At 45.9% G+C, this 13510-nt stretch overlaps 1 protein-coding gene across 8 annotated transcripts in view; it reads right to left on the reverse strand.

Annotated features, from left to right (window-relative positions):
- Positions 1-923: 923 nt before the first annotated feature.
- ano5a (anoctamin 5a) overlaps positions 924-13510 on the reverse strand; it is a 263256-nt gene continuing 250669 nt past the window's right edge. For all 8 annotated transcript variants that reach the window (XM_070899713.1, XM_070899709.1, XM_070899714.1 and 5 more), the window contains 6 exons: positions 12526-12623; positions 10466-10596; positions 8730-8935; positions 7679-7863; positions 3691-3796; positions 924-2260 (listed from right to left, as the gene is read on the reverse strand). In XM_070899713.1, the coding sequence (XP_070755814.1) occupies positions 2036-2260; positions 3691-3796; positions 7679-7863; positions 8730-8935; positions 10466-10596; positions 12526-12623 (951 nt within the window). In that variant the 3' untranslated portion in view covers positions 924-2035. The remainder of the gene's footprint in view (positions 2261-3690; positions 3797-7678; positions 7864-8729; positions 8936-10465; positions 10597-12525; positions 12624-13510) is intronic.

Here is a 13510-nt window from a genome sequence, read left to right on the forward strand (position 1 = left end):
GGCGATATTAGTGTGTGCTCCTGGAGCCTCGTCTGCTGGCAGCTGGTATCAGGAAACTTTGCGCATAGCCCACGATGTTCCATTTATTAAAATTAATCTCAGGAGGAGACCCCTTATTGAGGTGTATAAAATCCTGAGGGGCCTAGATAGAATGGATAGGAAGGACCTATTTCCCTTAGCAGAAAGGTCAATAAACAGGGGGCATAGATTTTAAGTAATTGTTAGGAGGTTTAGAGGGGATTTGAGGGGACGTTTCTTCAGCCAGGGGGTGGTGAGGGTCTGGAACTCACTGCCTGAAAGAGTGGTAGAGGCAGAAATCTTCATCACATGTAAAAAAAGTACTTGGATGTGCACTTAAAGTGCCGTAACTTCCAGGGGTACGGACCAGGAGCTGGAAAGTGGGATTAGGCTGGATAGCTCTTTGTCGGCCGGTACGGACATGGCAGGCTGAAATGGCCTCCTTCCGTGCTGTAAATTTCTCGGATTCTATGAGTGCGCAATCAGAAAATGTATCCTATACTTTTCACGCAAGACCCATTCACTAGTTGCGGCACATGGAGCTGGACCCCTGCTCCGTAAGACCGGACTCACCCGCCCACTGATCCAGTGGGCTACTACTTGTTCCAAGATACTCCTTCCATTTATAGAAGGAAGCAGCAGGCAGACCAAAAATATCTTTGACATATTAGCAGAAAGGTAAATGTCATCTGCCACATGGCAACCCTCCATTTGGGTTACCCCTGCCCCCCCCCCGCTTCTATGGGCTGTTTCAGTGACATCACTGACGGAGGGACTCCCTGCCCATCCCTAGGTTTAATAAGAAACAATGGGGGGTGGCACGACCTCAGACCAGTCTGCAGACCTCACGCTCCAGATCGAGACATCCGTGATTAGAATGAAAAGTACTCACCCTGGGCTTACTCTATGCTTTAAATATCCACCTCTTTAATGGCTGGAGCTTTTATTGCAATTTCCAAGAGCACATTTTGATTCTAAATAAATGTTACAGTTCCTTACTTGTCAGCTGAAATCATTGTGTGGTCCAATGCTGAAAGTGAGGGATAAGAATAACGAGATGCATTGTGTTTTGCTCTAGTCATAGAGGTACTTACAAAAAACTGATGGCTTTTCTATCCTGTGCTTGCAAAAAGATCACAAGGATTGCTAGGAACTGTTTACAGACAAAGCTTTTCTTGCAGCCATTTCCCCATAAATTACATGTGTGAGATGGCTTACGAGAGATCAGTAGTTATTTACTTGGGCACTAGCATCGAGCAGTAGCTTCCGTTCTGGGATTAGGGCACATGACCTTAGGTATTATCTTGCGCAAGTTCTGTTCAATTCTGCCCGTGGTATCACAAGCTGCAGGTTGTGTTGCCGTGCTGGTGAATATGTGCAGAAAGTAGACGAGAGAGACAAGGCAAGAAATACAAAGAGACAAGAAACAGAACGAAAGGAGAGCAAGAAAAGACAAGTGGCTGAGAAAAAGAAAAGAAATAGCAGCAAGTGAATGGAGTGAAAGGAGTGAATCCAAGAATTGGAGCTACATTGCAGCCAATCAGAGGTTTGCAGTGGTTCTCATTCTAGATAAGATATGGTGATAATTTAAATATATTAACTAACTGTTTGCTGCATCTTAACGCCCTTGCTCCAGACCCGACACGTGAACTCGTCAACACATTTGGTGTGCCTACATTTTAGAAGGTTTTTAAGTCAGGCTCCTCTTGACAACAGTAGAAATTCTCTTCCCCCCACAACAGAATGGCAAGTCAGGAAGACAGCGGAAACCGTTAATGACCAGATTAGGAAACTGCTCTGATTGAAGCCCAATGCGGGGGTTGCACTGAAAGCGGTAAGCTCACCAAGCCCCGTACCAGGAGATGTTCTCTGAATCAGTGGCAGTGACGTCAGGATTGCTGGAGCTAAATCCCATAACATTATGGCAGGCTGTTCCGAGAATCAAATCAATTTTCCCAGCCCCCCCAAAACAAAAACAAAAAAAAGTCCTTGCATTTTCAACCTGCCACTGCTTGGACTATAACTCCTCACTCAGCAGCTCCACCTTTTCTGCCTGCACCGTGACCTCCTTATTCTCAACGCACATCCCCTTGCTGGCAAGCACCTCTCTCAGTTTGTTGAGTTCATATTCGTGGAGAATCTTTTCTGTTAAATACTTCTCTCGTTTTATTCGATCCTTAACCTCGCTGGGAACGTCCGGAATTAGTGCAGCGATCGCAAACTTCACCAGGAAGACAACATGCTGCAGTGAAACAGGAAAAAGATCCCCTTATCACATTACCCAGTACATAGATTTAAGAACAGAGGGCATTGGGATGTCATGATAGAACGACATTCAACCTGGGGGCTCAGGGGATTTACATTTCTAACACATAATGAGGCCTGGTTAATCATAGGCATTAGTAATTCCATTCCTGGGAAACACAAAATATTAAAAAAAGAAATAAGAAAGAACTTGCATTTATATCGTGACTTTCATTGTCTCAGGATGTCCCAAGCAATTCACAGCCAACAACCCTTGTGTTGAAGTGAAGTTACTATTCTAATGTAGGGAAATATGATCGCCAATGTGCGCAAACAACAATGAAACAAATGACCAGATACTGTGTCTTTTTTCAAATTATGTTGATTTAGATAAATGTTGGCCAGGAGAAGTCCCTTGTTCTTCTTATAATATTGCCATACCTCCTCCCGTAAGGACAGAAAGAATCTAGGTTTAACGTCTCAGTTAAAGACAACACCTCTGACAGTGTAGCACTGTGAAGCGCTTTGGGTCATCCCGAGGACGTGAAACTCACCATATAAATGCAAGTCCTTTCCTTTCTTTCTATATTGTTGACGTCAAGATAGGGAGGTTGTTCACCTAATCTACCCTGGCAGGTGTGGGATTACACTGCAGCACATGAAGCTAGAGTCACTTACATTAGCAAACAGGTTGAAGAAACTCAAAAGATCTTAGCCCTAATTTAACAAAGCTATACTGGGGATGTGCACAGCCTAACTGGGTCGAGAGCAGGGTTGCAAGATGCAGTTTATAGGCTGTCATGCGCACATCACAAAGCGCTGAATTTCGTGGCGATTTTACTCGAGCAAGACTCATTAAAGAATCAGACATATTTAGATTGGTCACACAGCAGACTCCGCGGTGTTCCTGCTGCCGCCTCACCTGCACAAAGCGGGACATAGTGTGTGGATGGCAGGCTCGCGGGAGCTGGCCTCCTGTTAAGAGGCAAGTAACGGGGTGGACTTTCTGCAGCACTATCACCTGATCTTGGGCGGGGCGTGGCAGCTGTGGTTGGGAGAGCTGTTCCTTCTGTAAGCTGGAGTCCAGCAACCCTGCTTGGAATTTCCCACTGGAAGCGCTGGTGAAGATTCAATACCTCCGCCTCTCTAAAGGCGACCAGTCGCACAAGGTGGGAAATTTAACCCCGCTGACCTCCTCAGCAAAAGTCGTCAGCCAGGTTACGCTGCAGCAGTTATTCCCGTCCCTCCGAGGCAAGCAACCAAGTGGGGATGCAAATTACCACCACCAAGATTCAAGTGAGCCAAATTCCCTTCAAATTACAAAATACAACCCCATCACCTTTTCAAATGCTTAACAGGCTTTAACGACACAGTCATTTGCATTTCAGAATCGGAGCTTAAAGAGCAGGAGTAGCTATTTAATAATACCTCCAAGATGATAATGAATGCCATTTTTGCAGCCAAAATGTGCCAGAACTGCATGGTTTGCTGGAATTCTAGTTTATGTCCTGATGGGTAACGATAGTCCTTATATCTGCAAAATTGAAGAGAAATCCGATGGCAACATTTGTGCATCAAAGTAGAAAATGACATTCTGATTGGTATAACAGACGTTGAAACTTTTCTCAACAAGGATAGACAGATCTAAACTCTAAAATCAAAGCAACTCTGAGACTAAGGAAGACACTCGTGTTTGCAAATGTGGTACTTGGGGCCTCGCATTTTAGCTGACTTTTCACAGGGTTTACTGTCTGTCTGTCTTATCGATAACGCTCTTCATGAGACTGCTAACCTTCTCAAGGTGAAGTTTGTTGAATACATAGTAGATTTTAAAGAGTTATAACTGGAGCAATGACAAGAATTCTTAAGGTAGAAATAAAAACAGAAAAGGCTGGAAATACTCAGCAGGTCATGCAGCATCTGTGGAGAGAGAAACAGAGTTAACGACCGAGACATTGGCCTGGTTGGTGCCTCCCGTTAACGGCGATAATGGGACGCTAACCGGGTTGTGACTGGGCGCGGCAATAAACGACTCCCGCCATATTTGGCGGGTTAGGTTCCGCCCCCTGCAGCATCACCGGGCAAAAACACCGGCAGCTGCAGGAGGCGTCCATTAGGAGGCCAGACACTTCGGCGGCGATACTTAAAGCTGAGGTGGCCGAGGTAAGTAAAAAAAAAACGTTACCTTCACTCTTGCAGGTTTTTTCGCGGGTTCAGCCCGGCATTTTGCTCGAGTGCCGGGCTGATCGGGCAGGATCGCAGCTGCCGCCGTAGAGAAGGAAAGTTTTGGTTTCTTTGCAGAGCCTGCAGCGATGGCCCTTCCCTTTAAGGGAGGGAAGAAGCCTTTCAACGTGGCAGTGCTGCACGGCAACAGTGAGCAGCGCTGCTCCATTCACCGTCCACCTGCTGCCGACTGCGCTCCAGGAAGGAGGTGGAGCGCCTGATTTAGCGCTCCACTTCCATCCCGGAGTGCAGTCGCCGAATTGCTTTAAATTTTGAAAACATTAGTGCCTGGTGCTAATTTTTCAAACTTTAAAAAGTTATGCCCCAAGCGGGGCACTCCCGAATTTCTCCCCCAATGTTTCAGGCTGTCAACCTTTCGCCAGAACCCGAAAAAGTTAGATGTAGCTGATTTTAAGAAAGGGCAGGGGAGGAAAGAACAAAAGGGAAGGTCTGTGATAGGGTGAAAGGCAGGAGAGATTAAAAGACAAAAAGGTTTAATGGTGCAAAGCAAAAGGAGATGGTAATGGGACAAGTAAAGAAACAAAAGATGAGTTTAGATAGGGTGTAAATGGGAATGGCAGAATCATCAACAGCTGCCATGTGAAAAAACAGGGGCAGAGGTTATTTATTATTCATTCTTCAGGTAGACCTTCCTGTTTATACTAGGAACGCAAGAGGTGCTGCAGCTACATCTAACTGTGGTGCCTCAATCCACAAAGTATGGATTGGTCAAGGAACAACCAATGCATTTTCCCTGTCCATAAACCAGTGGTGAGGCCTTACACAGCACTTGGTCTGCCTGTGGTGTTCACTTGTGGACCCTATCTACACCTAGAGCTCTGCTTCTTGTCTGCAGAAACGCCAGTGCAGAGTTAGCCACAGCAGTTCTGATGCCGGGTCACAGACCCAAAATGTTAATTCTGTGGGGCCGAAACTGCCTCCTGCCCGAAACCGAGTGCACGCACCCTGTTTCAATGGGTTTTACCGCAACTGTGGTTGAGGTCAGCTCTTGAGCAAAATTCCATTCTTCGTTGTTTTTTGTTAAAATTCAGATCCAGAAGGCGCTCTTAATGGGGGCGGAGTCGACACGAGAGGGCTGAATACGGGGCGGTGGCAACACTTGAGGCGCGGAAGTTGAGGATGGTGATGTCATCACGGTGCGCCTCACCACGGCTCTCCCCCTTACTTAAAGGGGAGCGGCTCTGCGATGTTAAAACTTCGGCCCACTGGGCCACCAGGGAGGGTGCCAGGCTGCCTGTTGGCGACCCGGTGGAACCCAGGGGCATAATTGTCGGGCCGACAAAAATAACATGACGGCCGTGGCAGTGCGCCCTCCCCTTGAAGGGCCGCTGCGGCTCAGAGTGAAAGCAAGGTGCACCAGCACCCTTTAAGGGAAGCTGCACCGCCATTGCAGAAGGCCACAACCTCACTGGACCACCATGAAAAAACAGGTTTGGGCACCGCTGGATGGGCTGAAGATTTTCAGAAGGGAATTTGACCATCGGGCCGGGGGCGGGGGGGCGGGTGGTAGATCAGTGGTGCACAAGGTGAAGACGCACTTAACACAGATTGACAGCAGCGGAGTGGAAGGGGGCGATCAGGGCACTGCCGGGAAACCTTAGAAGGGCAATTGGGCGAGCAGCGGCCATTCAACAAAAAGTCGGCGGCCAATCCACTCCGCAACCTGGCCGCAGCTTTGCGGTGGTAACAGGCCTTAAGGAGTAAGCAATTTCGGCCCCTGTTGTAAGAATCGGCAAAAACATCGACAGACTTCAAAACATTTTGGACTTTAAGTTTTCGACTTTGCTTTTTCATATTTCAAAAGAGCTAACAGCATGACTTGGGACAGGCCCAAATGAGCTCCACAGGAACACACATCAGGTGGGCGGGGATGGGTCAATGGCTGAAATTGCAGGCACATGGCTGATGGGACCCTTTGTCAAGTAATGGGAACCCATCAGTGAGAGATCAAGTAAATTGGTCAGTGCTCAAGCCATTGGAATGACTGAGAGCCCTGGAACCTCAGGACAAAGGAAGCCATTTGGCCATCCAGACTCGTTGGAGCCTTTATCCCCAGAACAGCCCAGTAACAAAGGCACAGATTCATTGCTTTTTCCGTTGGACTGCCTCAGGCAAAGGACTGGTTTTTGGCGCGAAGAATTCAGAAGCTTTTTCAGGTATAAGAGAAACGGCAGTTGCAGCCATCTCTCTCTCTCTCTCTCTCTCTCTCTCTCTATCTATCTTTATCTCTCTCCTCCTCCTCTTCTACACTTGCTTGCTTTGTTCAATGCACTCAAGGACCGAGCACTCCGTCTGGGATGGAGAGAAGACACCTTCATCTATGAGCAAAGAAAGCCTCGCCTATTGGGAGAAGCAGCGAGTAAGCCAGAGGGGTAACTGGTGAGCATTATCCCAGCCCACACATCCTTAAGACCACCGCATAGTGTGAGGGGTGTCGTGTGTCCCAACCAAGCCTTATGGGTTTAATGGCGAGATTTCTGCGCGGATCATGGCCGTACGCACAATCTGTTGGACAGATTTGGTGGTGCCCTATTGAGGCAAGCAGGGGTGTTTTAGTCGTGGGTACTTCGCGATAGGGGGTTGTTCAGACAGGCCAGTGTTGTATGGTGTACTGTGTTTTTTTTGTTTCACGCCACCAGGGTGTGTTTTTACTGGAAGCAGGTGTGTGCTTTAACTTGAATAAAAGCATTGTAATGGTTGAGACCGAAAGATTTGTCTATAACTGTGTATTCTGTTCACCACTATAATTCCGGTATCTAGAACTGTTGTAAAGGGGGTGATTCGAAACCACCAAGGGAAAAAACACTTACACTGTTTCTCTTCACAGATGCTGCCTGACCTGCTGAGATTTCCAGCATTTTCTGTTTTTATGTTAGTCATTTCCTTGTTGCTTTAGGGTTGTTGGAATGGGCCTTTGTTAATTGGAAACCTCGAGATTGCTCATTGTCAGCGCAGTACAATTCCGCCCAGTGCAATTTCTGTTCAGCAAACTTCCACCAGTGCCCGATGTGCAAAGGTATCCAAGCTTTGCCTCCAACTGCGCAGTTGTGCAGCCAACGCACAAAAGAATTAAAATGTCTAACGTGTCGTGTAAAAAAAAAAATTACATTTCCTATATTTTAAACAACATTGGTGATCTGTTTACCTGGGAAAACATTTGTTAAATTCTCACCTGCAAACTGTGATTTCAAAGTCTTGATATGTTGTTGTTTTGGGTGGGAACTTTAAAACCGAAATATCGGAGATTGACAGACTGTCGTTTATGTATCCTTTCATTGGTAGTTGATCATTTGTAGAATACGCATATTTGTACACTAAACGGGGGATCATATCGGAGGTAAAAGCCACAATGAAAGCCTAAAAGGATTTGAAAGGAGAAGTCACTCACTGTTGCAGTTCTGTTTTTCTACATAAATATATAGCGGTGCATTTATACAGGGCAGGTGTCGAGTACATCAATGGAAAGCTGGAAACTTCAGCACTTTGGGCACTAATCATTCTGTTGTCCCCAGATGATTTCATGCAACACTTCCAAAATATAACTTAGTGCAAAGAGAAAGAAAATCTGTGTTTAATCAAAAAATGAATCTATAATAAAAATCAGTTGAAATCCACCCTTGTCCCAACATCGAGTTAAGGATTCAAATCAGTCTTCTGGAATGTTTCTTTTGGAGAATTGGCTATTTTTCTTTTGGGTCCTTTTGCGTCTAGTTCTCTTTGTTAATTTATCTGTTTTTTTTGCCTGTCCCAGGAGAGGATATGGTTTCGGGTGAGCGTGGTACTGTATATATTGTGGTGCATAAGGTATCACAGTTGAGAGAGACAGGCTGGATGGACCAGAGGGTCTTTTCCTGTCCGCAATTGTTGGTATGGGGATCGGGCGAGAAAGTGGAGTTGAGGTAGAAGATCAGCCTTGATCTAATTGAATGGCGGAGAAGGCTCGAGGGGCTGTATGACCTACTCCTGCTCCTATTTCTTGTGTGTTCATATGTAACACCATTTACAGAGTGCGAGTCCGACTAAATCCTGTACAAATAGGAGTTAGTTCTGCCGGGCACCATCAATCTACCAAAGTTCTACAGTATACACTACAGAGAAATATCCGGGTCCTCACCCAGCCCACAGGTTTCTGGTCTGAACACAAGGATGTTTCTAGTCACGAGTGAGGACCTTGAACATCTACCACCCCGCCTAGGTATATCTTGTATGAGTAGAACACTTACATTCGTAACCACTGAAAAAATGGCCACACCATTCAGAATCTGATGCCATATTCCTATACTGTGGGCCTTTGCAGCCATTGGTCTTCTGAACTGTGTAATAAATTTCCAGGCATCCACACGGACCTCTATAATGTTGTTCATCAGAGCAAGAACAGGAGCCAGAGGAAATGAGGCCACGAAGAGAGTGACGAATCCAAACTGGATGACTGCAACATGAACAGCAGATAAACACAATTAACCAACTGTAATCCTTTGCCAACGGCCATCTTCAATCATTACTGCTCGAAGGCAAGGGGGCTTCCAATTTTTGTGCAGTATTACAGCAAAGTATAGGACCACTGAAACTTCCTTCATTTACAATATTTACTGAACAAATTATTATAAAAGGTTTAATCTGGGAGGAGAAATGTGATTAAATTAGGATTTTAAAACAATTGCTTTTCGTAAAATTAAAACAATTTGGCTGCCCAATCCAAATAAAATCTCATCACAAATACAGCTTGAACCTCCCTTTATCCGGGACTCACTTATCCGGCACCACCCCTCGCCCCCGGAACCATTCCCGGCCACCGGGTGGCACATGCGTCGAACGCCAACATGAGCAAATTGAAGTTCTTCCTCGCTGCCGACTCCCGCAATCGCTGGCCTGACTCCACAATCTCTCTGCCGCACTCCCAACCCCAAGCCAGCCAGCCCCAATATCCACTTGCTCAGTACCTGTACCATCCAATTTAACATGACCACCCACTCGTCTGCCAAAATCCCTTATCCGGCACAGGCCAGGTCCCGAGGGTGGCAGATAAGAGAGGTTCTACCTGTACGCACTTGTGGATATTATATTTTATTTCCCCCTTATTGTCCATTCTTATTTTTTCTTTACAATGCACGACTATATTTCTCTTTTAAATCAATCTAACCTCCCTTTTTTGTTCTCAGACCTTTTCACCTTAACTATTAGTTGCATTTCTTTCCATATACTTCCTTCCCTCCACTTTTACAACTTCTGTTCAGTGTTACGATAAGAAACAATATGATTTGTTACTACAAAGTTCAGTGAGGTAAACCACTAATAACAGCAGGATTTGAAGATATGGGGTATCCCAGTTACATTTGAAAACATGCGTGCAATAGACACAACACAGAGAACAAAGCAAATTTAACAGAGTAAATCTTAATATTTCAGATTCTTCAGTTCAACACTGTAATTTCCTAACATCTAATCTTGAGTTTAAAATTCATGGGGCTATGGAGCATGGTGGGTTGGCATGTCTGAAGCTGGAACCTGCCGCACTGCAGAACTCGAAGGTGGAATAAATTCTCCAATCATTCACTGGGAGATGTGCCAAATGGAAAAAAGCAGATCTCCAGAGGGAGGCGGGAAGGAGGCGATAGTTGGAGCAGGAGTCATCCTGGATGCAAGCCAACAGCCAGCAACACAGCAGCATTGGCAAAATCTCTGGAAGAGGATCCCTAACTGCCTCCTTGGGCCAGGATATCATGCATCACCCAGGGAGATTTAAGAGTGACGAGGAAACAAAAACATTTTGTTGGAATTTGGGAGCTGACCCAACATGGCATTGGATATCGACACCCTGTAAAAGGCCCGGGGCCACAGATTCAATTATGGCTGAAATTCATTGATGGTCCTAGAAAAATTCCGAGTCAGTTCAACATCAAGAACACTTCTCCTTGTTCTTGACTTGATAAACATGATAACGACCAGTTATTTCGCTCACCCATTTCCAGATATTCATAAAAGAGGCCAAGCTGCCCTATGTCCTGCAAGTCGTGGTCCTGCTCCCAGCGGGAATACAGTCTCTCTGGATGGTGCCTGGCTTTCCGACTCACCCACCAGTTCTTCAACCAGCTGCAGAAATAGCATAAAAGAAATGAAGGTCGTTGTCCCTTGGGGTGACAGTTTACCTATTCCTGTAGAGTGGTCACAATTATTGTCAGCTGTGGCTCAGTGGGTAGCACTCTCACCTTGAAGTCAGAAGGTTGTGGGTTCAAGACCCACTGCAGGTACTTGAGCCCACCCAAAAAACTCTAGGCCAACACTCCAGTGCAGAGCTGAGGGAGTGTTGCAGTGTCGGAGGTGCCATCTTTCAGATGAGACGTTAAACCGAGGCCACGTCTGCCCTCTCAGATGGACGTAAACGATTCCATGGCACTATTTCGAAGAAATTCAGGGGAGCTATGCCCTGTGTCCTGGCCAATATTTATCCCTCAATCAATATTTTAAAGAAGAGATATCTGGTCATTATCACATTGCTGTTTGTGGCAGCTTGCTTGTGCACAAATTGGCTGCCGCGTTTCCTACATTACAACAGTGACTACGCTCCAAAAGTATTTCATTGGCTGTAAAGTGCTTTGAGACGTCCGGTGGTCGTGAAAGGCACTATATAAATCCAAGACTTTCTTTCTTAGGGAAACAGCTGTGTACCACAGTCTGGTTTGTCTCGGCAAGATCTGGCAAAATGGTCAAGTAGTCACACTGGATAATTAGGTGGCCTCGAGGAGCCCGATCACCTGGCCCAGTCTCTGCCACTCTTACGGTCATAAGAATATAAGAAATAGGAGCGGGAGTAGGCCATACAGCTCCTCGAGCCTGCTCCGCCATTCAATAAGATCATGGCTGATCTTTGACCTCAACTCCACTTGCCCGCCAAATCCCCATATCCCTTCATAGTTTCAAGTTTGCTTATTAATGAGTAAAACTAATAATGAAAATCAGATCTGTATTTGGGAAGAGACAGACTTATGCACATTAGTTTTGTTACTAATTTTCTTCCCTCCTCCACAGAGCATGTTAGAGAGGACCAGAAGACACAAGTTTAAACTATGTAAGTGTAGACTAGGCTGGATGTTAGACAGTTCTTCTTTACCCCAGCAAGTAATGAGCCTCTGGAATACATTGCCGGCTGGTGTGGTGGGTGCTGACTCTCTGCAAAAGACTTCAAGAGGGACCAGGATCGGTTCTTAACCGGGGCAGAGATTGGGCCATATGGGTAAGTGCCTTCATAGAGAACACTTGGTCCATATGACCTCCTGGACCGGTTTTGATAGCCTGAGGGGGTTGGAGATGAATTTTGCAGAGTATTTTTTCCTGTTATTGACCCTAGGTTTTTCCTCTGCTTTTTTTTTGCCTTGAGCAGGAAATTACATGGCTTGGGGGACAGGGGAGGGGTACAAGGACATGAGGAGGAGGGGGAGGGGTACAAGGAGATGAGGGGGAGGAAGTGTTTAGTCATGATGCTCCAGCAATTATTGTGTGGGGCAGGCTCGAGGGACTAGCTGGTCTTTTCCTGTCAGTTAATTTTGTCTGTGCGTGTGGGCTAATGTTCTCTCAGCTCCTTCTCCATAGTCATGTACCCCATTGCCACTGATTGATTAGTTAAAGATTTTTAATTCACTGAGGGTTGCGACTCTTTGGAATTCTCTGCATCAGAGGTTTGTGGAGGCTCAGTCGTTGAGTATATTCAAGACAGAGATCAAAAGAATTTGGAGCACTAAGGGATTCAAGGGATATGGAGATCGGAAAGGAAAGTGGAGCCGAGATAGAAGATCAGCCATGATCTTATTGAATAGAGGGGCTGTATGGCCTACACCTGCTCCTATTTCTTATGTTCTTATGAAACCTTAATCCAGATACGCTCACAGATTTACAAACAGAATTGGTTTTATAGCATATATTGACAACTGTTGTACAGACAAGACCGTTCACCATTGATGTTGCAGTGCCTGCCAAGACATTTCCTGCAAATAAACAGCAGCAGGAATTGAGTATTGTACTTACGGCAAAAATGCCTCCTGGATATTGCCCCAGATTTGCTTGCCAGCCATAATGATGGTGAGCTGAGTAGTCAGTTCGATGAGACAGCCTCCTGAGTCACACTGTGGGAAGAAAGCGATCAAGTGATGAAACTAAATACATGTAAATTTTACATCTGCAAACCCTCAATGGTCAATTGGAAATAGAACACAAGAACACAAGAAATAGGAGCAGGAGTAGGCCATTTGACCCCTCGAGCCTGCTCCGCCATTTAAGATCATGGCTGATCTGATCATGGACTCAGTTCCACTTCCTTGCCCACTCCACATAACCCTTTGGGCTAGACTTTCCACTTTGCTGTCTATTGCCCAAAAAAACAGGCGATGTTCCAGTCTTATCAATCACTGGAACATTGCCCATTTTTTGGATCGCGATTTTCCACTCGGGGATAGGCCAGCTATGTGAAATGGGCGATGCGAAAGGTCAGCGATGTAACGTGCGCCCAGCAAAGTGGAAGTCAAAAGCTTCCCTAGCAACGGCCTTCTGCGCATGCGATTTTATTTTTCGGTTGATGGCCTTTCCCTTGTTTCGGGAGGTCAGGGGTCATCCACACATGCGCAGAAAGCCTTTTGTGGTGGGGGAGAGAGAGAGAGAGAGAGGGAGGAGGAAGCAGTGGAGGTAAGCGAGTGATTAAAAGAGGAAAGAGAGAGAAAGAATGCATTGTTTTGAAAAAATTATAATAATGATAGAAGATAATATTAATAATAAGCCAAAGTAAGAAAAATTTAAAAAGGTACATACAAAATGCAAATAAAATACAATGTCCTCCTCGTCGGAGAGTGCGGAGGGGGGTCGCAAAAGGGCAAAGCCCTTCTCAGAAAAAGCGAACGAGGCTCTCGTTGAGGAGGTGTACGCAAGGTGGGGCGAGTTAACCCGGGGTGGCAGTGGGAAGCCTCCACCCTGGGCCTACAGGAAAATATGGCTGGAGATTTCAGACGTCGTCTCATCA

The sequence above is a fragment of the Pristiophorus japonicus genome, chromosome 14 (assembly GCF_044704955.1).
Source record: "Pristiophorus japonicus isolate sPriJap1 chromosome 14, sPriJap1.hap1, whole genome shotgun sequence".
Classification (NCBI taxonomy): Eukaryota; Metazoa; Chordata; class Chondrichthyes; family Pristiophoridae; genus Pristiophorus; species Pristiophorus japonicus.